We start from the raw sequence: 24,735 nt of genomic DNA on the forward strand, positions 1-24,735 counted from the left end.
AGGGATTCTGGATCTTTTTCTGAAGAAAAGGGATTATGGAGCTTCTGAAAGGTTGTAGATATCTTGTATAATATAAGACCAGGTTTTAGATATCTTGTTTGCATATTGCTACCACAAAAACTTTTTTAAAGGAGAGTTTATGTAGGTTGCATGATATGTAGGCGATTCTCAACTACACATGCTAGTACATCTAGTTGCTAAGATTTTTAACTTTTTCATATATCACCATCTTGGTGCATCATTAGTAACTAGATGAATCAAAAGCTCAATTGCCTCTTGCTGAAATGGGAGTTCAGGAAGGTTTAAAGAAAATCCTGGTTGTTTATTGATCTCCTGTTGACTGTCCTTCAGATCTTATAAATAGACTATTTTCTGACTTTGCTGGATGTATTTACACTCCATATATTTGAACGGTATTTCTATCTGCTGCTATACCAAAAAAAATGAAGATAGATAATAAAGGAAATAAAAATTTCTCAAGTGATATACTGGCTACATTGAGGTCTAGTCCTCCACCCTAGAGTTCCCTCTCCTTCCGCCGTTGTCAAAATCCAAATCCAGGAAAAACCCAACAAGGTCCAGTTCCTCTTGCTCCAAAGATTCGCTACTAGATTTCACTTCAACTAGTAAGACAAAGCAATGCAATGGAAAGAGTTTGAGAAAAGATTCAGAGAGAGAGATTTGGTATTGGGAGGAAGAAATTTTCACTAGTTTTGCCGAATGGAGGTTAACAAGTTCAAGCTTTGGACATTGTAATGGTAATGATGGAGGCATGCCTGATGGGATTATAACACTGCTTAGTACACTTAATGGAATGTGAATCCAAATTCTTACAAATACTTGGGCCCTCGCATATCTATTTTCCTACCACTCGGGACTAACAAACATCTGACGTATGACTGCTTTTTTCTCAAGAAGGCAATCAAGTGCAACGTAGTTAATAGCAAACTGTATGACTTTTGGTCTCAAGGTCTCTCTCTCTGCATACCTCCTCATCAGTGAAAGAACCCACGTATGGTTATAAATATATTTGTGATAGTTTGGGCTGTCTCCACTGTCTTCTGCACCCTACGAATCTTCGCAACATCTATTAACATAAGGCTGATACAATGTGCAGCACATGAGATCCAGAAAATATGTGGCAGCCGCTCCATCAAGATCTCCCAAGTGACCTTATATTTGGCCAATGACTTGCACGATATTTTTCTCTTCTACATGATCAATTTCCTCCTCTATCAGTTTGAGGATATACGCAGCGTCGTGCACCTGATCAGAAGTATCAACCGACTAGTGGAAGAAAATTTTCTTATCACAATATGTCAGAAAGTTGATAATACTCTGCCTGGTAAGACTGGTTCAACCATCACACATCATCGTCAGTCCATATGTAGGCCACTTATGCTTATAGGAGGCAATCCATTTCTCTAGCTCTTTATTACTGTCGAGAAGCTTACCGTAAATATCCTTCGAACCTGAAGATCTACACCGAGACCAACAGCCTGTATGATAGAAATGACAGACTTATAGTACATCTTGTCTGTTACATTCATTGGGATGTCATTGAAGTGGAATCAGAATCCAACAGCTCGCCACACATCCTTCTTATCCTTCTTCAGCAAAAAGCATGTAAATGTAAATCATGGATTGTTGCTCCTGAAGGAATCTCTCTGAATGACTTCTTTTTGCTACCAAAAGCCTCTAGCATAAATGCAATTTGGCCATCGCCTCTGCTGACAACCTCTCTGACTGAGAAAGTTCTCCTGAACTCTAGATCTGCCCTGCTGCTCGTAGAACCAAAGCCTGACTTATAGTAGAGGCCCAAATCGAGCCCTATGCCCGGCCACCTCATCCTGCTGCCACTGATAATCTAGATTCACCTTCATAGCAACCTGGATCTGTGCCTCATCGTCATCTGAAGCGGATGCCCTCTCTGACTCTCTAAAGTGATAGAATGGTGGCTCTGCCGCTCGGCGGTCCATCTCCACCTTCTTCTTGAAAATTCTCTCCTTCACTGTTCTGAAATAAGCGAAGTGTTTCTTCATCAGCTGGCGAACCTCCTGTGGCCATTTTCGGCACAGATACGTCAGGATAACCACCAGCTAAGTGTTGCTTCAATCGGGTTACCTCTCCTTCCTTGAACTTTGTGTTGCACCAATTGCACTTCCAATGGTGCCGATCCAAGAGCCTTTGCCCATGATTCTAGCCAATGTCATGGTCTAGCTTCTTTTTATTTTGATGGCTCTATTCCTATTTCCTACAGGTCTATCAAGTACGTCAGTTTATCAATTATTTAAAAATAGCAAAATTTTGTTATAACAAAGATAATTTTTTTACTTCAAAAAATACATTTGATTTACTTAATGCATAATACTATTTTTTTATATTTTTATTTATTTATATATTTTTAATATTTTTAAATTTAAAAATACGTTTAAATTTTATAAATTCAAAAAAATATGATTTCTAGCTCAAAAATTATTTCTAAATTATGTAATACCTACAACTAATTTTTTATAATTTTTAAAATTATTTATATATTTTTAATTATTTTTTAATTTAAAAATAATTTTTAAATATAATGTTTTAATTTAAAAATAATTTTTAAATATTAATATTTAAAAAAATTAATTTCAGCTCAGATCCATATCGGGATGCTTTGATCCTTCTTTCATTCTTTAGAGGGGAGTCAGTCGTCATGGAACTGTCCTAACCCTCGAATTACGAGCTTTCCACTTGCTACTCAAACTAGAAAAAGAGGACGGCATTGTTACACCCTTCCCTCAGTCCGTGACACTATCTCATATGCTTGCTTTTCTGCTTTCTGTCCATTACTTTTGTAGGCTTGTTCTACTTTCCTTCCTTGATCTTGAAATTAAGACTGATTATTCACTTGAGACTTCTTCGCTGACTTTTCTGTGGTTTCCGTCAAACGTTATCTACTTTTATTCCCGTACTAGCCTATCGTAGTCAGTTTCAGTTCTGAACTCAGCTCTTGCTTGGTATACAAAAAGAACCCAATAATGGATGCTACATATTTTTTCTACGCCCTTGGGCATGCATCAAAGGCTGCTTATTTCTCAATTTTTTTCAAATTTAGGCCTAAGCCACTATGCGCATGATCGCATCGAAACTTGAATGAATGACACCAAATTTTTATGGAGAGTAGGTTGCATGCTCCTAAATACATTTCTGATTTTACATTTTTTAATTTTTATTTACTTTAAAAAAATATTTTTTAATCCAAAAATATATTTCTAATTTTTAAAAATATATATAATTTGAAAATTAAAAATTTCATATAGATTGTCTATAAATCTACAATATATAATAAAATCAAGCCCAACTCAAAAATTTTGGCACGATCTTCTCTTATTTTGCTATTTTCGAGCTATTTTTTCAAACCCAAAAAAATGAGAAAATGAGATAGGAGAGAGGAAGCACACCTTATTTAGGCTTGAAACTTTCTTTAGAACTGCTGAATCGGCAAGTTTTTTGAGTGGTTGGGAAGGAGAAGCGGCGGAAATCTCTCTGTCGCTTTCAATTGTAGTTAGGAAGGCCTTCTCGGGCTTTTCCAACTATAATTAAAACATCAGACAAGTCACTATTGAGGGCCCGGTTCGGAATCGGATTGATTCAATGCAGCCCGGTTCGGAACCGGGTTGACTCGATGCGGCCTAGTTCGAAACCGAGTTGACTCAGTGCGACCCGATTCGGAACCGGATTGACTAGGTGCAAACCGATCGATTCACACCGAGTTTGAACTGGCCGGTTTCAGACTAATTCGCACTAGTTCCAGCCAGTTTCAGTCAGTTCGGAACCGATTTCGGCCGGTTCGGTACCGATTCCGGACGGTTCGGGGCCAGAACTGAAAATAATAAGCAAACCAATCCAGTTTTGCATCGGATTGGCTCGAGATTGCCCGAACCGGGCCGTTCGGCAAACCATGTTGGTGAGTGACTAGTAACTAGATGAATCGAAAGCAATTATCTCTTGCTAGAATGGGAGATCGGAGAGGTTTGAAAAAAAAAATCCTGGTTTTTTATCGATCTACTGTTAACAGTCCTTCACAACTTAGAGATAGACTATTTTTTGAGTTTGTTGGATGTATTTATACTTTACAGTATATATAGTGAGCTATATTTTCATTTGCTATACCAAAAAAAAGCGATAGATGATAAAGAAAATAGAAATTTCTCAAATGATAAATTGGTTTTGGTAGTGGCCAATATATTTACATATATTGGTTTATGTTGGCCGAGACAATGAGGGACAGAATTTTAGAATACATCAAACCAAAAGGTGTGTAACATCAATAAAAATCAATAGCTTGTCTAAGATGAGAACATTGTTGATAGTACTCAAGTATTTATTATGTTGTCATTTCTTCAAAAGTTGTTGCCATTGGCTAGTAAAAATTATAACATCTAATTATATATATAAAATTGACAATCCTAAGAGAGTTTCATGATCTGAAATGCAATTCTGGATAATTCTAGAACCAAATCAACATGCTAATTAATTTGGTCTGATAGGGTTCACCTCAGTTAGGTTTAGTTGGGGATAGTTTTGGAGAGTGCATGGAATTTTTCTATTCATTCCTATATTATCATATTAAACCATGCTTGAACGGCATTGATGTCACTCCCTTAAAGACTTGCACATAGAATAATCTCTTTTCAAAATTGGGTGCGAACCACCAGTTTACTAGGTTGTCAGCAAGTTATGGGATTTAATAAATTGAAGGAAAATGCCCTAGTGTAGTACTCAATCATACAAAAAACCTAGGTTTTGTTGATATGTCAACTTATGACTCAATAAACATCCACCCACTTCTTGCATTCACAATACCAGTTTCAAAAAGTAACACCAATCATGTGGCTGCATATGGCACAATAAATCTTTTTGTAGCAATTTTATATCAAACCATCTCTTGTGTACAGCACTAATTCTCATGAGTTATATCCATCCCTTTCTTGCTGGTAGAACTATCCATGTCCATAAATGGACATCCCTTAGCGTCATTATTATAATCAGTTTCAAAAGTTTTTTTGCAGGTGTAAAATCAGGAACGATAACGTTGATGGAGGTTGGAGTGTTGGAGAAGTTGAAGTTTGTCAAGAGGTTTGGGAAAAAAAAGAAGGAAAGAAATCCCGGCTCACAGATGGTTGTTCAAAGGAGGCGAGGTATAAGGCTAATTTCATGAGCCGATATGAGTTGTATTAATACAAATGAGACTCACAAACTTTATTATAAATGTGATTCATTCAGAGATCCACAACTTGGATCTCAGAAGGGTCAAACAAAATGAGCTTATCTTATTTGAAGAAAGAAAAGGATTGTGAGTCATTTTGGACAAAAGCACTTTCTCAGAAAACCTAGAAAAAAAACTATGAATGCAAAGCTACTGCTAGAAAGGCAAAATATTATTTCATAAATAATAATATCCAAAATAAATTATAAAGTGATTTGTAGCACGACAATGTACAATAAGTTACAGACATCCTAACAATCTTCCGAACTGCAAGGAAATAGCAACAGTAAATTGAACCAGACAACCCATTATAATGAAACAATGTTAAAGGTTCAAGTACGACCACGAGGTACAGAAGATCACTTGCCACTGGGTGGTTAGGCATGCATGAGTTTGAATTACAGTATCATCCAGAAAGAATTTTGCAGACAGAGGCAACATGAGATAAAATTTTTCACTGAAAATTAAATCAAGACTGGTTGACAAGCTTTGTGTTCTAGTCGCATACGTCATTAAGGACTTCACACCAACAGGATGCAACTGGTAAAAAACCGACATCTGGATCTAATAAAACCAAAATACATTCACAATTTATACCCTAATTTTAACTTGCCCGCTGGATTCTTCAACAAGTAATCCTTAGATCCATTAGCGGACAGATAGAAGCAAGTTTCACCAGAAAATGGACCGAATCCATACAAGATTTTGAAAGAGGCATCTTGCCGGACAGAAAATTGCGGGCCGCCGGGCACTGTGACAAGCAGCACAGCAGCCACAGGGGAGGCAGAGAGAGGAGGGGACGAGGAGCCGCCAGCCACTGGCAGGGCTCAGCAACAGAGAAGCAGGGAGGAGAGAGAGGGTGGGGGGGGGGGGGGGGCGGGGGCGCCGGGCAAGCCACAGCCAGAGAGGAGGCCGGGTAGGAGGGAGAGGAAGACAGGGGAAAAAGAAAGAAGAGAAAGCGATAAAGAATATTACCGGCCGGCCTAGCCTCCGCCCGCGTCCACCACCTCCGTCGTCGTCGGCCGTCGAGAAGAAGACTATCGGAGAGGGAGGGCCTTCGGAGACCAGAGAACACAGGGAAGAAAAAGAAACGCTTAGCGTTTCGGCCGGAGAAGAAAACGCCCGAACCCCACGAGAAGAAAAAAAAAAGGACCGAATCCATACAAGATTTTGAAAGGGGCATCTTGCCGGCCAGAAAATTGCTGGCCGCCGGGCACTCTGACAAGCAGCACAGCAGCCACAGGGGAGGCAGAGAGACGGAAGAGAGGAGCTGCCAGCCACTGGCAGGGCGCAGAAACAAAGAAACAGGGAGGAGAGAGAGAAGGGGGGCCGCCGGCCGGGCAAGCTACAGCCAGAGAGGAGGCCGGGTAGGAGGGAGAGGAAGACAAGGGAAAAAGAAAGAAGAGAGAGCGATAAAGAATATTACCGGCCGTCCTCGCCACCGCCCGCGTCCGCCACCTCCGTCGTCGTCGGCCGTCGAGAAGAAGACTATCGGAGAGGGAGGGCCGCCGGAGACCAGAGAACACCGGCAAGAAAAAGCAACGCTTGGCGTTTCGGCTGGAGAAGAAAACGCCCGAACCCCGCGAGAAGAAAAACCCACGAGAGCCGCCCAGGCTTTCTTGACAGCGACACAGCAACTTATAACGACTTCGAGCTTCACTTCTTCGCTGTGATAACATCGCTCCAGGCTATGACTTTTCAAGTAACGTTTGATAGATGTAAAGAAGCATTGAGTTCTGTTGGCTTTCAGCAATCTTGGTGGACCACATTGGCTGTTTCCTTGGGCTCATAACTATCACATCAATATCTTCTTTTGGTTTCCTCAACCGCGAGAGATGCCATATTTAGAAAACATTTTACGTAGACCAAATCCAATAGATCAATATAATAGCAAATAATTTATGATCAAAATAAAGATAAGAATTCATCTTGTTATCCACCTGGTCCATCAAATAACCTCATCATATTTAGTGGGCCTTATCTTGTGGAACATGAAGTACAACGAGTAGAATAATTTCCAAAAACCTAAAGACAAATAAATATGTTCATGTGTTAATTTGTTGAACGTTGATTAAGTTACTTGATTTGGTTCATCTTGCCAATCTATGGTGCATTGAAGCCTGATTAGATGGTAAATGAAGATTAATCCAAGGGACGGACCTTAATTTTCTCAACGTAAACTAAGTCATGGTGATATATAAGTAAGCATATAACTTTTTTTTTTTTCCTTTTTTGGTACAATTAACTATACAACCTTCCTCAAGTTATAAACTTCTGGACTTTCATACTGACAAAAGGGAACACGTCTTTTCTCTAAAGAAACCTGACCATTTAATTGGCCTAACTGCTTAGTTATTAGTGCTTAGATTCAATGAGTGGGTAAGAGAGAGAGAATACAAAAAGTGGGGGGGAGAGAGAGAGAGAGAGAGGAGAATAGGTGGGGTGAGATGGGCATTTTTTTAGGTTTGAACTAGATCCATTTTCAGGATCGGGTTTCAGGATAGGCCCGAATCAAGCCAAGCATCAGCTAAAACCTAGTCCAAAATTTATTCATGCCCTATTTTTTGAACCGAGCCGAAACTGATGGTTCACAATCGCAGGCTTAGTTCAAGGCCCGACCTGAAGCTGGCTATTTTTAACTTTGCTAGATGTTTTTATGCTCAATATATTTGAGCCAATTTTCATAAAAAAACTAAGATAAATAATAAATAAAATAAAATTTTGTCTCGTGACATACTAGTTTTGGTATTGGCCAATATATTTAAATATGTTGGTTTATGTAGGCTGAGACAATCAATACTCTGTCCAAAATGAACACATTGTCAATAGCATTCAAGGATTTATCATGTTGACATTTCTTCAAGAGTTGTTGCACGATTGACAATCTAAGAGAATTTCATGAACCAAAATGCAATTTCAAATAATTTTCAAACCAAGTCGATATGCTAATTAATTTGGTTTGCTAAGGTTCACCTCGGTTAAGTTTAGATAACAATAAATCTGGATAGATCATCGAAGACCAAGTAGGCTGTCAAGTTTTACTAGTTTATTCCTATATTATTTTACTCATTGAATCTTATTAAACCATGCTTGAGCAGCATTGATGTCACTCCCTTGAAGACTTACACCTAGAATAATCTCTTTTCAAAATTGGGTGCTAACCACCAGTTTACTAGGTTGTCAGTAGGTCATGGGATATAATAAATTGAAGGAAAAAGCTCTGGTGCAGTACTCAGTCATGCAAAAAATTTAATTTTTGCTGGTGTCTACTTATGACTCAATAAACATCCACCCCTTTCTTGCATTCATCATACCAATTTCAAAAGTAATGGCAATCATGCAGCTGTAGATGACACAATAAATCTTTTTGTAGCAATTTTACATTAAACCATCTCTTGTGTATTTCACTAATTCTCTTGAGTTATATCCACCCCTTTCTTGCTAGTAGAAGTAACATTCCATGCGCATAAAAGGACACCCCTTAGCATCACCATTATGATCAGTTTTGGAAGTTTTTTTCAGGTGTAAAATAAGGAAAGATGAGAGGTTGATGGACGTAAAGTGTTGGAGAAGTTAAAGTTTGTCAAGAGGTTTAGGAAAAAATAATAATAATAAAACCCAGCTCAATAGATGGTTTCTCAAAGGAAGCAAAGTCTAAGACTAATTTCATAAGCCGATATGATTTAATTAATACAAATGGGACTCACAAACTTTATTATAAATGTGGATCGTTTGAGATCCACAACTTTGATCTCGGCAGGGTCAAACAAAACGAGCTTGTCTTATTTGAACAAAGAGAGAGATTGTAAGATGAGAATATTACTCAATATTATCACACAAGAAAAGGTTGACCTGCAGATATTGAAAATAATAGATAGAACAAGCTGACTTCATAGTTCATTATACTTTAGAAACTAAAAGATAAGGATCGTTCCCATTGGTGATTAATAAAAGAAAGAGTACTGACATAGCCCAGTGCAATTGTTAAACTAGTGATTAATGAAAGAAAGAGTACTGACATAGCTCAATGCAATTGTTAAACTAGTTCATGATCTGATGCGGCACAAGAGGATTGGTGTGGCTCAAGGGAGGTTAGCGTGATTAAGAGGGTTGGCCATTCATAAGGCACCATGTCAGGCACCGGCTTCATTTGAAAAGTAATTCCTTTTGCTACAGAAGAAATTATCCCTCGACTCGACTTCTTCAGAGGTCACTCATGGTCCTCGGAGGGCGAATCAAAAAAGCGCTTATTTTTGCTGTATTCTGTCCTTCGCCTATAGCTATTTTAGGGTCGACTCGTGCGTGTTAGAGGTCGACTCATAAATATGTTGGTTTTCACTGTTGTCTATCTTTTATCTTCAGCCATTATGGGGTCGACTCGACTTGTTCTAGAGTTGACTCATGCTCGGTAGGGATCGACTCGTAATTTTCTTAGGTCGACTTATAAAAAACTATTTTTATCCTCTTTGTCTTTTGCCTAAGACTATTCTGAGGTCGATTCGACCAGTCCAGTGGTCAACTCGTGAAAACATGCTGGACCATTTTGTCGAGGTCGACTTGTGTGCTTCTAGCGTCGACTTCTTAATTCCTTCAAAAATGAAGTCTTCTATCTTCGCTTGTGGATATTCAGGAGTCGACTCTTTGTATCCAAGGGCGGACTCCTCTTACACTGAACTTTATAAAATTGATTTATATTCTTTCCAACTAAAGCATTTTGAATTGAAATTATCTTTGCTTCCTGTAAGCATTCTTGTACACTCTAAAAAAATAATTAACAAATTTTTTACTCAAATATTTTGTATCATCAAAACCAAACCTTTTGGATCAACACAAGGCTATTCAATTCTCGATTTGCTAGCCCATGCGAAATCCAAGCTAGCTGCACGCATTATGGTGTCTCCTTGGTGAGTCCTAGAAAGATGGTAGAAAGAAACGAGAAGGCTCATTAGGAGAGGGGAGGATGCTTTGCCATCTTCGAATGAAACATAATCCCTCAATATTCTGTTCTGGTTTGCTGCCAACTAAAACAACTTAGGGAACAACAAAGACAAAGGATGCTTTCTAAGCCAAGTATCCTTCAAAAAAAAAAAATCAAAAATGTCCTTTCCATCACCAATCTTTACTCTGATATTTCTGAAGAACTTCTCCTCTATCCATAGAACATCCTCCCACAATTGTGATGCTGTTTTCCTTATAGAAGGTTTCGACCATCTAATTCTTCTTTTTCGAAAGTATCTCAATTCAGAAGCACTTCCAACATACAGAGCCTTCAACCAGAAGCCTCTATCACCATTTGCAAAACATGACTTTATTGAAAGCTTTGAGATCTCAAATGAGCAATTTTTTTACTTTGAAGGGCCTGCGCACCAATCCCAATTTACCAAGTAATGGCCTCCTCTGACCAAAATACTTACTTACCAAAAGAACCTCCTCCAAATAGTGTCAATCTTCTTGCTTACCTAATTAGGTAATTCACTAAAATGGTAAAGACAGCATAGAATTCACTAAAATTAATCTCTCCTATGGAAAGGAATTTAAACTTCCAACCTGCAAGCTTCTTTTTTAACTTTTTTAATCAGAAATAGCCAATCTTCCTTTGTGAGCTTCGAATGATGCAAAAGCAAACCTAAATATTTGAAAGGAAAATGAGATGCAACAAGGTAATTTTCTCTTAGTGCACTTGCAGCCTGAACATAACTTCAAATCTCAATAGGATTATCTTCAATGTTTTGACTGAATTGACCTCAAGCATGCACAATATAGTCAAGGTATCGTCTACATACTGATCTTAAAGGCAATACCAAAGAATAAACACTAAAAGCACTTTTGATCAATCCATCTTGCTAGGCTAAGTGCAGGATTTTGCTAAGAGCATCTGGCATAGATTTCATCCAACTTTTCCATCAAATAATAATTAACTGTAAATCATAAAGACAAATGCCTATGTTTGATTTCTAGGAATGGAAAAAAAATCTGAAACAAATCTAAAGTGAAATCTTAAAGACAAGGAATAGGGATCACCTTCATCCTCTGGGTGAAAATGGAAGGAAAGAATGAAAAAGAAATACTAATTCAATTCTATTTTAGTTTTAGCTAGTCATAAAATACAATATACCTAATTCAACATCATTTGAATTTATATTTATATTTTATTATTTTTAGTCAGTATTTTTTATTTTGTTTTAATTTTTGGTATTTTCTTTGATTACTATGATCTCTAATTATCTTACAAAATGTGTCTTTAGTTTTCTATTTTATTAATTGATTTTTTTTTTGTATTTAGGATTTCCTATTTTGTATTTTTGATCAGCATATTTTCTTATATTTTTATTTTTTTATAGTTTTTAATAAAGTTTGTTGTAATCTTTATTTTTCTTTTTATTTAATCTGTTATCCATGGATCCAAAAAGAATGATGGATCCATAAAGAATGATGAATTATGTATGATTTATGTATTTTATTGAACAAAGTAACTCTTTTGTCAGACATTTTACCCTCTATTATTATCTCTCTTCTTTATGTTCCTCTTCCTGTCCATCAGCCCCTTCTTTTTTTCATGAAAAAGGATAACGTTCAAATCTAACCAGATTTGCAATTTAATGATGTACATATCAATTTTATGTGCAGCCCTAGAACTACATCACTCTCACTCAACCCACCTACAATAAACCAAGCACCTCCCTGTAGTCTTCTCCTCTCTTCAATCCCTTCTTCTCCCCTTTCTATGAAAAAAGAGAAATATAGACATAAAATCACATTTAATTTTTATTTTATTTTTGCACATATCAATTTCATTTGTAATTAAACAGGCCTCTAGTGTGACTTCAGGGGGAAGAGTGAGCATGGCGGCAATGCCGTCGCCCTGCCGGCCTTGTTCAGCTGCAAATTCTGCACCTGCTATTTTTTCATTTGTAAATTCTGTAACCTAGTCTTTATCCATGGATAAGATATTTGGGCATCTGAACACCTAGAGCTCAGGGTGTCCCCAGTAACTGCCCATGGCTTCAAACAGGTGGAAAACAGACTGCTGCTTCTTGAAACTTAGGAAGGCCATTCAGATTCCACAACTTACTATGACATCTATATTCTTGTAATAGTTTTACCGACCGCATCTAAACATCATGTAGAGAAGAATTCCAAGAACATCAAAGGTTAAAGAATAAATTCATGAGATAAAATTATAGATTGCCGCTAAAAAAAAGCAAACAAATTCCATGTCCCTGGTTTGAAATGCCTCGAAGCTAAATAGAAACACCAAACACCAATAACTCCCATCACCTTGTTAATTGCCTGAACTCCCTTTTTAGGCCTTCCCCCCTCCATTCTTTAACTTCTTTTACTTTATCCCCATCCTAATCTTCCCAAAGACCCACAAGATAAATAATTTCAGTATGATAAAATGGTTACAGCTAACCAAGAACATGACCTGGGAACTCTGAAAACTATGATACCGTCACTGCAATTTTAAAGCAATCATTTTCTTGCAGCTTGTTTTGAGCCAAGTGCAAAGAACTCACTGATGACCTCAAGGGGCATTCCCTTTGTTTCAGGAACCTTCAAGTACACAAACACCAGAGATAGGATGCAGACAGCCGCATAGATTCCAAAAACACCAGTAAGGCCAATAGCGTCTAGCATCACAGGGAGAGTGTAGGTGATGATGATGTTTCCAAACCAATATGTGATGGCACAGATAGCAATGCACACACCACGGACCCGAGTTGGAAAGATCTCCGCACAAAGGATGTTGGGGATTGGACCAAATCCCATGACAAAGCAGCAGAGGTAGGCAACAACACTACCTGTGGACAGCACAGCATGGACCACTGTTCCCATGTCCACAAGGTTTACCACAACCGAGAGAACCAGTGATGCTATCAAGACAGGGATTGTAGCCAGCAAAAGAAACCTGCATGATAGAGAAAACAAGGCATATCAATTATTTCCCATGACACCCGTATTGTGAATTCAAGCAGAGGAAGTTCTGCTAAGTATGCTAAATGTTACATAGATAAAAATGATATGTATGAAGTGAAGGGGAAAAGAGAGAGTAACCTTCTCCCTGAAATATCCATGAGCCTCATAGCAATGCCAATACAAGGGAGCATCAACAAGGTTGTAAGAGTACTGATAAGGATTGATGCTGAATCAGATCCGATGCCAATATTTGCAAGAAGAACATCAACACCAGCTTGCTTCAGTATCTGAGGGGTGTAGTAGAGAACGCCATTTATGCCAGCAAACTGCATTAGTAGAGAGAGCATTAGAATGATGTATAGAAAGAAAAAAGCTATGAAAATAGTCACTTTCCTTGAAACTAAACTAATTTGGAGTCTATATCATTTTATCAGACCTGAATAAGTAGATAAGATAGATCTATTATTTTTTTTTCAGCGTGACCAAATTCCATAATGACTATAAACCAAATACAAAAGTTAAACAAGCGAAATTCGATCATTATGGATGTTAAAAGTTTAAAATAGTAAGGATGAAGGAAGAAACTCTAAAGCAAACCCAATGTGTAGGCTCCAGAAAACAAGTTTCAAAACATTCTAGCAATCTCTATTATGCAGAACATGAGCCTTTTTTCCGTTTTTTTCCTTTCATCTCACATGCATGCCTCCACAATGGTGAACACAAACACGTGAATATATGGTATAGTTACTTGAGAATTATTACATCCAGATTTCAAGTGTCGGAAGGTTGCATTAATGCCATCAATCCAATGTTTGGGTTGGGCAAAACATATAAAACATAAGTCTATTTATGTTTTCACGCAATATCTGACCATAACAACTTCAATAAGCCACAGGTAATTATAAGCCAAACTATGCCCATGGGATAATGGAAGTACATGATAGCATATACCTTTATGAAAATATCCGATGGCTGCTCAATAAACCAATAAGAAGGATTTAAAAGTGCAGTCAAACCAAGGTGGAGGAAAAATTAAAAGCTAACAAAATTATCTACCACTTAAATATTACCTACGCATGACTTCATAGTCCTAAGGGAGCAGCAGAAGCAACACAAAGGAGAGAGAGAGGCAAGAAATCAGAAGTTGCCTCATGAGGAATGCAAGATATTGCAAGACAATCAATCTCAGAGCAAATGGATAGGATATGACACCTGGAATCTTGATCTGTCAAGCAATATTAGTTGGAGACATGACATGAGTGTCAAGTCTCCAAGTGTCCAAAAGAGTTGGACAAGTGAAGCTTCAAAATATTGGACACAGACACGACCTACCAAAAGAGTTGGACAAGTGAACCATCAAAATATTGGACACGGCCATGGCCACGGCCACGGCCACACTATATAGATAGATGTCTTTGCAAGTATGTAGAAGTGTATACATATAATGAATAATTTATTGGCCTAGTTTTTTTTTATTTGTAGAATTGACAAAATATTTGCTAAATGTGATGCTAAACTTGAAAGTTTCTGGATACAAGTGCTAAGAGCCGATATACAACCATGATGATATTATGCTCCAAAGATTAAAGTGTCATGGAGTGTCATGAAGAGTCCAGGGGTCCAAACATCTTTCAAAGTAACATGAAGGAAATAGAATAACACTTAGCTGACAAAGCTCACAGTGACTAAGATCCAGACATTTATTTATTTGCTAATTTTTGTATAATCATTTGTTTGTGGAATAATATTCAACTGACCAGGTTCGTCCTATCCAATCCAATACCACGTCTACTAAGAAATTGTATCCATATCTGCTGAGAAAAAATACGGACAGAACTTTAGTATCTGATTGATATAAATATGTATATTTAGATTTGCCAAATAAAAGTTGATTTTTATATGGTTGTACCAATATCTGATCTGTATCCTATTCATTTCAGCCCTACGAAGGCTGCATGATCATCATGAAGAAAATATGGGGTAGGCAATGGAAGTGATGTATGAGCGGTAGGCTTCTTGATGAATATCATGAGTAAAGGAAAGTAGAGGCATCCCCTGGGATACAATAGTGGAGTTGAACAATCGCATAAGAAAAACACAAAGAAGGCAAAGAACCAAAGGAGGTGCCAAAGGTGACATGAAAACAAAGACAACCTCAAAAATGAAGGTATAAGATGCTCAAGAAGTCCTATAACCTAGACAGAAGAAGTTTGTGTTTCCAGGGATAAGAAGATCTGCACGAAAGAATCATATCAATGATAGCCTAGTTCTAAGAGATGTCTCCAAAGTGACATCTCCAACCCAAAGGGAATTGCGTTCCAAAAAATGGGCACTTCTTGTGGCCAAAAGATGTAAAGATGCCCATGTGCAATAGGAATAGACAAGCTGATGGATCATTTATTTTCAAAATCTTATCCCATGAAATTGCAAACAACAAGGGTAACATTAGATGCCAATAAAAATAGAAAAATAAATAGAATTAGAAGCAGAAAGCCATTCATTAAAAAATTTTAACCATCATCTTCTCCTTCTGAAATACCTTATGCTCACTTTAACAACAATAGAACATAGATTGATTTTCTTAAATCAACAATGTTACCTTATACCATGTCATGAAAATGAAAAAAATTAGTGGCAATATATGAAATTGTAATGAAATTCTGTAAAACAGGAATTGTAAAAAAAAATATGACATTAATGCAAAATTAATTCAAAAGAAGATAATGAATGCTTAGAATATGCGGACTTGAGAACTGTTGCTTGAAGAAGTTATAAATATTAAACAAACAATCAAAGTCAACAAAAAAGGGAAAAAACATTATAACATAATTAACTGGGTTCATATTCTAGGTCAATAGAGAATGGATGAACCAAGGTCCACCGTACCGATACCAGTCGGCATACCGGTGGCGGCCTGGACCGATACGTATCGGTCCCGTACCGGTCCCATACCGGTCCGTATCGGTCCCGTACCGGTTCCATATCGGTTCTCCAATGATAAGCTACCGATACCGGATCAGCTGATCCGGTACCAGTCCTAGGCCGGACTAGTACATACCAGTACGGACCGGTACGGCCGACCATGAGATGAACAATGTCCCTTCAACAGAACATAGAAATCAGCAAGAGTATATAAAATGCTTAAAAGGAACTAAATCTCTAAACATTTGAAAGTACATAAGTTTGATAGCCAGTTGGCTCAGCACCAAGAAAGTACAAAAACAAGAAGATCAGGTAGTTACTCTAAATCTGGGAAGGTTTAGAAACTGTATTTATGATATTTGTTTACCCACAGTAGAAGTTACCTGCTGAAGGATTTGAATGGAAACTCCCACCAACAAAGCATGTCTGACTCCAGGTTCAAGAAGATCTGCCCACCTTGGCCCCTTAGCAGCTGTCTCTGATGGATGAACCATCGCTGGCCCAACTAGATGCTGCTCCATTAGCTCCTTCGAATAAAGAGCAGGCTGGCCTACCAAAGCAGCAGCATGGACAAATTCACCATCTCCTGGGACTTCAGCTCCTGGAAGCGAAAAAAGAGATCCCCTCATTGAACCAGGGACACCTTCTTGGTGTAGATAGATTCTTTTGAATCCTCCCTCCTTCCCATCTGCACCTTCTCTCTCAGACCATTTCCAAGCCACTTGCCATCCTCCACCAATACCCATACTACTGACTGACTCCCCAGCATTCCCTTGCATGAGACTGCTATTTCTCCCCATACTTAGAACAGTCCCATGGACAGCATGCGGTGGGGTAATATCCTTCACTTCCATGCTTGTTGTTTGGCGAGAGAGCAGTGGACTCTGTAAATTGTCATCTGTATCAGCTCCTCCAGCATCAGATGCATAACCTTCACCCACCCTTTGAAGACTCTCCTCATCCCACTGCTCAGTTTTGGGGTGCTGCTCCGCCACACTAAACATGCTGCCAAAATTTGGAAAGAGTATGCTTCTCATGCTTCCCATTTCTGGTGGCTTCTCATGGACACTCCCAAAAAGAGTGACCAGAGGGTCCTTAAGACTATTACTCTGAGACTCCATGCTACCATGGCGAGAAACAAGTGCAAGGGCACTTCCAAGGGCACTTTGTCCCTTCACAGGCCGGGCAACCCAGGAGAGACCCTCTTCAGGCCCATACAGTGTAATCTGTTCCTTATCAGCAGTTTCTCCATGGTCATTCACAAGCTCATTAGCAGGGCCAATTATGTACTCTTCAATAGATGTTTCATCCCCTATCCCCAAGCCTTCCACAAGAAGAGCCATTTCTCCTGTATATTCAAAAGAAAAATTCAGCACATTATTCTCAAATTTGTCGCCTATTCATGCCCTTTAATTGGAAGAACAATGGAAACAATATCATTAAATCAGTGCAGAAAAGAATAAGTCAGTGTCACGTTGGTGGAATTAGACGAATGTATATGTCGTTTTAAAGTTCAAGAGCAATGGTTTTCTAGAACAGCTGTTTCACTATAGACTTAAAAGGGAACCATAAATAGGTTTGAATAATAAAAATTCTCCATCTATAGAAGACATTTGAAACTAGACATGGAAAAATCAGCAGCAGCAGTTGTCATTGTTATTGTTGCTACTATGAAAAATAACTTAGCAACTATCAAGTATAATAATGGCATCAAATTGCAGAAAAGCGCAAAATGGAAACAGTTTTTAGAGTTTAAGATAATAGTATAATACTGATCACATAAGTCATAACAATATCACAATAACCCCACAGAGCAATTATGGGCCAAGATATCTGGCCTGCATAGATGTGCCATCTTTCAGGTAAAAGTGTGCCTGCCCCAAGAAATGCACATGCATAGGCACTTGTACATAAGTATGAGAATAGCCACCAAATTATGTCAAATTAATGTGCACAAAAATGTATAGATGGAACGATTTAACAAATTTTGGATGAAAAAGTTTTATGAGAAAATCAAGAAAGAAAAATTCAATAATTGTTATGGTTTCAGCTGATGCTCCACTAGACATACTATGTGCCCACTTTACTGTATCAAGCTAATTAGGAATATCTTATCCGGAAGTTCAACAAAATCAATGATTAAATAATCAATACAAGAATAACATGCAATATTAAAAAACTGCCCCAATCTCTGACTCAATGATAGAATTATTTTAGTAAGACGCATGTAGCAAAACAAAATAATTTTCTAAAATTTTTAGAACCAGACATATTTTCCAAGCCATTACAATAACCTGAATTTCAAAATAAATTGCAGAATGAGATCAAAAAGTAAAAACGTATTATAACAATAGCATTGCATCTCTTCCTAGACAAAAACTTGAACTCCCAGCTTATCTTGAGGAAGTTTTGAATGCAAGCAGAAGTGCAAAAATAACAGATTGCAACAAACAGATTATTTAGATTACATCATTAGGTAAAGAGAATTTCACAAAAATAAAGCAACCACTTTTACAATAATTTAAATTAATCATTGAAAGCATATTAGTTTTGCTTTTATAGGTCTTATGATGGACTTACCATTAAAGAAGAATCATGGATTCAAATAGAAAAAAATCATTAAAAAAATACTATAAATAGTCCCATGTACAGAATGAGCTGATCAATGTTACATGATGCTGGGCTGTATAGACCTGTTGCCAAATCAGCATGGGTCGATACAGTTCACTGGCTCAGTAAACACCCCAGACCTCTCTCTCTCTCTCTCTCTCTCTCTCTCTGCTTTGCATTTGAAGCATGCAATGGCTGCAGAGGATTGGAGAGCTGGAGAGCTGGACGGGAGATGAATTTGCCATTTGATCAAGGAGTAGAATTGACCATAACAAAGGTGGTGCCTGCATGAAAGCTTCTTTGTTCGAAACTTGCAGTCCAAATGTGCACAAATTTGTCAATTGAAACTAAATACCAACATCATCATTTTTTCCATGAAATTTTTGCTAAACATTACATGATTAATGCTCAAGCTTCAGGGGTTTGGAGGAGGAACAAATTCCACTGAGATCCTCCTCCAAAAGGGGCAATGACAAGCAGAAAGAGTGGCTACTGACTGCTATAAGGGCAAGTAAATTCTACATATCTTCTAGATCCTCCAGGGAGTAGACTGACATCTCGAGAGCATCGATGTTATCATGGAATGAGTTGGGTCAATGGGGATGGAGGGGCTGATGATTGATCAATATTCACAATGGAATGGAGGCTTGTCCACATCTTTAATTTCATACCAACATGGAACATGTCAAACTTATCATCAGAATACAAGGGATGTCCCCAATTTCTCCAGTAATTGGAGTAGCATGCAGGGCCTTGCACACACATACGGTTCATATGATTATGGCCAATCAGGGAATCATTCCTTTGACTCCATGAAATGTGATCAGGGACATGATACAGGTGGTGCATATGCATAGGCCCACCTAGAATGCGGCCACACTGATCCGCACAAGACAACTGCAACTGGTGTTTCAGCAATGCCTATTGTGCACAGAGTTCAAGCTCACTATTACCATGATCTGGTGTAGTACATGGAGCGAACATAGTTCAAGCTCACATAACATGAATCCGACCCCAAGAACATTTATGAACCCACCAGGCCCATCTTCATAATATCAAATATTTTAATAAGATGGTTCCCAAGAATGTAGAAGGACTCGAAAAGTCCCACATGCATGTCAGACACATTGGATATGTCAGAGGGAGAGCAAGTTATCATTGTGGTGAATTCTAATGGCCAACCAATAGGTATTGAAGCATGTCTTGCTCATTTCATAGGTATTGTTTGGCACCCATCAATTTTGAAAATTGGCTCCACATGCCAAACAATAACAAGGAGTACAATAGAGGTATATCAATAGGCTCCATTTATTATTATCAAAATCTGCCACTAATTTAATGTTAGTGAACTGTTCAGATATCATATTAGTTTAAAATACAATACACAAATTCACCATGCATAAAAACCCACAATTTATTTATATTACTAGATACAGTGTAGGCTCTAAAATGTTATTTTAAAGCTTGAAATGATTTTAGAAAATTAGAAAAAAAAATACAAAACCCCATGCACATGCCATGCATTGCATGCAAATGTGCCAGCTGTGCTCTCACCCACTGCAATGCAGGACACACCGTTTGTCAATCCCCAACGGCATGTGGCAAACGCCATGCCAACCAATGGAAGATACACCCTGCATCAATCCCGACAATGGCACTTAAATCCTTGATAGAGACCATATAAACCCCATAGAGGACCATTTAGGAGATGAAAATTCCATATGTATGACATGCTACAGAGTTACAAAATCTAGATATGCTGTTGTATGTACTATGCCAAATGTAAACTTTATAGAGTTTATCTAACACATGAATCTAAGGTTCCTGCTATAGAAAGCCTAGGACAGATTAAAAGTGGACCTTAAATACTGAAAATGTCCTTGATCCTACCAAAACTGTCTGAATGAATTCTATAGACACAAAAAAGTAGTGCACCAGACAGTTGACTCCTACTAAAATCAAATAATAATATAAAATACAAAATGGACCAACATATTTGCCCTTGCATTAACTGCCATAAATTTGCATAGTGTTCCTCAGCTTGTCTATCTAATTACTGCAAAATGAAACAGTGAATCAAAAATGAAACAAAACAGTCTTCAAATGGATGCCACAGGCCAAATGAAACATCCCAAACAAATATGATATTTTTTAATGTTGAAAATAATCCTGAATGTTGAAAAAAGAAACACATATGGAAAGAGAATGAGATAAGCATTAGATTTAGTAATTCTTGACATTGGAAACATTAAAGGGTGGCCCAGTGAATGAGTCTTCCACCATTGCAAGGTCTAGAGAGGGCTAGATGTATGCAGCTTTACCTCTGCATGCAGAGAGGCTGTTTTCATGTTCAAACCTGTGACATCCAGGTCACAATGAAACAACTTTACTGGTGCATCATTGGAAACATGACATAACATATTTGTTAGATACTTAAATTCTAACTTAAAACATGCTTGTAGAATAGAAGACAAATTTGCAACAAATAATAATAAATTTTATATGACTTAACTTACAAAAATTGCCAAGGCAAGCCCAATACATGGAAGAATTTAGCATTAGTAACATGAATATGAAGTCAATCATAAATTCTGTTTGCAAAGATGTTCCTTAATAATTTGATGACATATTTTCTTCCCTAAGATTAAGCACTCTCATTAAGCATTTTCAGAATAAGAAAGAATTATTTCTCTTAATCAATAGAGACAATTTTCAAAATTTATTTTGTGACTCATATCATTTTTCTTTTAACTTTAGGACATGTGGTTGAGAGAGATAAGCAGAAGGTGTCCGTCAGTATTGACAATGACAACAAACACAATTATCTATAGAATACAAATGAAGCAAAATGCCCTGTTACTAATGATTCACTGATATAAACCAGGATAAACTTTTTTATATGTATTACACATAGCCATGCAGGTTTGTATGAAGAATAGACAAAAATAAATTTACATAACTTAAAAGCAGAGTGAAGCTTGGCAGTAACTGGCAGCAACAAATGAGTACCCCTTAGAGACAGCAACAAAAATAAAAAAAGAAAATACTAATCATAAAATGATCCATTAATTAAAAGAATGAAAGGTATTAATAGTACAACAAACCTGATACATCTTCTCTTCCACGTAATCTCTGCAAAACCTTTTTTGCCTCTACCATTCGCCCTTTGCTTACAAGCCATCTTGGAGATTCGGGCAAATAAAATACAGTCAATGCAAAATAAATAAGGGAGGGGATGGAGAGAACACCAAGCATCAATCTCCAGTCTGGGTTTGACATTAATGACATTCCAAAAACCACACAGTATGACAGAAACATGCCTCCAGATCCACAGAACTGCGGTAGGGTATTTAGCAATCCCCTTATCTCTGATGGGGCTGTCTCAGAAATGTATACAGGAACAAGTGTGACTGCTATCCCAACTCCGAATCCATATATTAACCTTGCCAAAAGTAGGATATAGACATTGGGAGACCATAGCATCACCAGACCACTCAGGAAGGTGAGGACTGCTGCGACAATTAGTACCGGGCGCCTGCCTACCCAGTCTGATAAAGCTCCAGAAAATGAGGTGATAATTGTGGCCCCAATAAGTGACATGGCTACAATTAGCCCCTCTATAGTGGGATCTGCCTCCAATTTGAACTCTCTATTTATATAAAGAACAGCACCTTAAAAAAAATGAAACCATAAGAATTTTTAGAGTATTTGACTTCTTCTTCTTCTATATATGATTAACATTCTTCGGTAAGTAAAAGTAAACAAAGAATTATAAGAATAATCAAATTTCTGTAGCACTAATCAGAAAGTTCACAGGGCTATCATGTTCGACCAAGCAGAAGTTGCAAAAGTGTTAATTATGAAAATTCTCCCTGGAATTTTAAGGATGGGACAACTGTAATAACAAAAAAAAGGGGGGAAAAAGAAGAGATCACCAAGATTTATACCAATAAGATGGGGTTGCCTTTCAGAACAACTCTAAAAATAAAGCACCAGAAACTACAGAACAGATTAGCAATAATCCAATATCAGCTATCAACTTAATGTCAACACACCAATGGATCGTGCCAACAATTATGGTTTTTCAGCCACTTAGCAGGTAAAGCTCAAGGGGAAATATAAAATAATGGTCCAATAATTGCTCCATATATTTTGGATCCATTACAGGCACAAGAAGAATTTACCGGCCATAGTAGCACTGTCCCATCCCTGCAACAAGCTACCAATTGCGGCAGCTATAGCAACCAGAACAGCTCCTTGCATCCTTCCTGCAACTAACAAAGAACTTGCACAATAATAGAAGAACCTGCAAGAGAAATTCAAGAACAGATATTTATATCAAAAGGGAAAAGAAAAACTCTGATCAATGGACCTAAAGAAGCCAGAGATTCATCAAAAGATAGTTAGATTTTAATCGAAACTTAAATCCTAAGCTCTATGGACATAAATCAATAACCGGTATTGAACTCAAGAGACTAGAACCAGCCCCAAGGATGGAGCACCAAATGAATTCATAGAAGTTGAGAGAATTCTCATCACCTTCTGATGAAAAGCAAGATCGGCCAATCAAGGAACCGACGACTCAGTTAGGGCAAACATGACTGCCACACCGAGACACCACCGCCATGAGCAATGGCTGTCCGGAACCCCACGAAAACCAATACAAGCTCTCTCCTTGGTAGGGTCTGCGAGTGAGGAAAATGGAACTACTCCTGTATCCAAATAGAAAAACAAAAGAAATGGGGACAACAACAGCAAGCGCTCCTATACTCGCCAAGTATTCTTCTTCTCTCTCCTGAAGAATGGACGGCTGAGAAACCCCTAAAAGAACACACCAAAACTCTCCGAGTTCAGTACTACAGCCTCTTCAAACCGTCAGAAAAGCCGAAAAAGATCTCACCTTTCTAGGGCTTTCCGCACCGCTTCGGACCAAGATCTCAGCTTTTTTCCGCCGGAATCAACCAAACGACCTCTAGAACGTAAGAAACCAGAGATTTCAGCTCCAACACCGCCGAAGTCCTAAAACTCTATATCCTACCAAAGATGTCCAAGTTCGCAAGAGGGAGAAATCATGGCAACCACCCAGCGTGTATCTCTCGCGTTCCGATATGGACTCTTCCGGCCTGGAACATTTTGGAAAGAGCCTTAAAGGAAATAAAAACGCCACCAGGTACTCTGAATCATAGCTGGTACCAATCTGTCAACGACTCCAGAACGATGGAAACCCACCAAAATCGAATGCTCTCGGCCTCCCCACTTGGAAACTTCAGGCAGCGGAAGAGAACTTGCCTCGGTGATCTCTACGCCGCTCCCTCATTTATATGCCCGAAAAAAAATGGGATTTTTTGAAACGCGCTTAGGAAGATATGGATGCTTGCGGAGAATATGGCAATAAATTAATGCGGGAGAGAATGCATGAGAATTGGGAATTTTCTGGCGGCAAAACTGGCATTACAAAGTGACAGGGACGTCAGATGTGCTAAACACCCCAAGACGTCTGATGAGGATCTCATGATTCAAGACTTCCTTAATTGAGATCTCCGTCCAATTTTCTTTTCTTTTTCTTTCTGTGCAAGCAATTAGCCAGCGCTGATTTTTTTTATCATGTTCTATTTTGAAGAGAAGTTTTTTACAAATAAATGATGAGAAAGATTTTTTTATATATATTCTTAAAAATATTTCAAAATATACATACATTCTTACAAATTTACTATTTATATATATATATATATATATATATATATATATTCTTAAAAATATTTCAAAATATATGTACCTTCTTACAAATTTACTATTTATGTACACATCCTTATTCTCTTTGCATATACATACATACATACATACATACATACATACATACATACATATACATATATATACATACATACATACATACATACATACATACATACATACATATATATATATATATATATATATATATATATATATATATATATCGGAAAACGCAGGTATATTCTTACAAATTTACTAAATGAATGTATACCCTCATAAAATATTTAAACTTATAGAAT

At 37.7% G+C, this 24,735-nt stretch overlaps 2 protein-coding genes across 6 annotated transcripts in view; both read right to left on the reverse strand.

Annotated features, from left to right (window-relative positions):
• Positions 1-6,937, reverse strand: part of LOC103704936 (MLO-like protein 9) — a 41,859-nt gene extending 34,922 nt beyond the window's left edge. For both annotated transcript variants that reach the window (XM_026803799.2, XM_017842234.3), the window contains exon 1: positions 6,678-6,937. The gene's annotated coding sequence lies outside the window, so the exon portion shown is untranslated. The remainder of the gene's footprint in view (positions 1-6,677) is intronic.
• A 5,466-nt stretch (positions 6,938-12,403) lies between these two features.
• Positions 12,404-24,072, reverse strand: LOC103704939 (monosaccharide-sensing protein 2). 4 transcript variants are annotated; one of them, XM_026803796.2, is made up of 8 exons: positions 23,930-24,072; positions 23,601-23,823; positions 23,240-23,521; positions 22,885-23,006; positions 21,805-22,371; positions 16,474-17,438; positions 13,307-13,494; positions 12,404-13,160 (listed from the first exon to the last, which is right to left on the reverse strand). In XM_026803796.2, the coding sequence occupies exons 4-8, from the start codon at positions 22,961-22,963 to the stop codon at positions 12,725-12,727; spliced, it is 2,235 nt and encodes a 744-aa protein (XP_026659597.1). In that variant the 5' UTR covers positions 22,964-23,006; positions 23,240-23,521; positions 23,601-23,823; positions 23,930-24,072; the 3' UTR covers positions 12,404-12,724. The 4 variants fall into 4 exon arrangements, with proteins under 4 accessions (XP_026659597.1, XP_038972439.1, XP_038972440.1 ...); XM_039116511.1 differs by having other exon boundaries at positions 23,601-24,072; XM_039116512.1 differs by lacking the exon at positions 23,240-23,521 and having other exon boundaries at positions 22,885-22,968; positions 23,601-24,072.
• Positions 24,073-24,735: the final 663 nt, after the last annotated feature.

Source organism: Phoenix dactylifera, unplaced genomic scaffold (genome assembly GCF_009389715.1).
Source record: "Phoenix dactylifera cultivar Barhee BC4 unplaced genomic scaffold, palm_55x_up_171113_PBpolish2nd_filt_p 000097F, whole genome shotgun sequence".
NCBI lineage: Eukaryota > Viridiplantae > Streptophyta > Magnoliopsida > Arecales > Arecaceae > Phoenix > Phoenix dactylifera.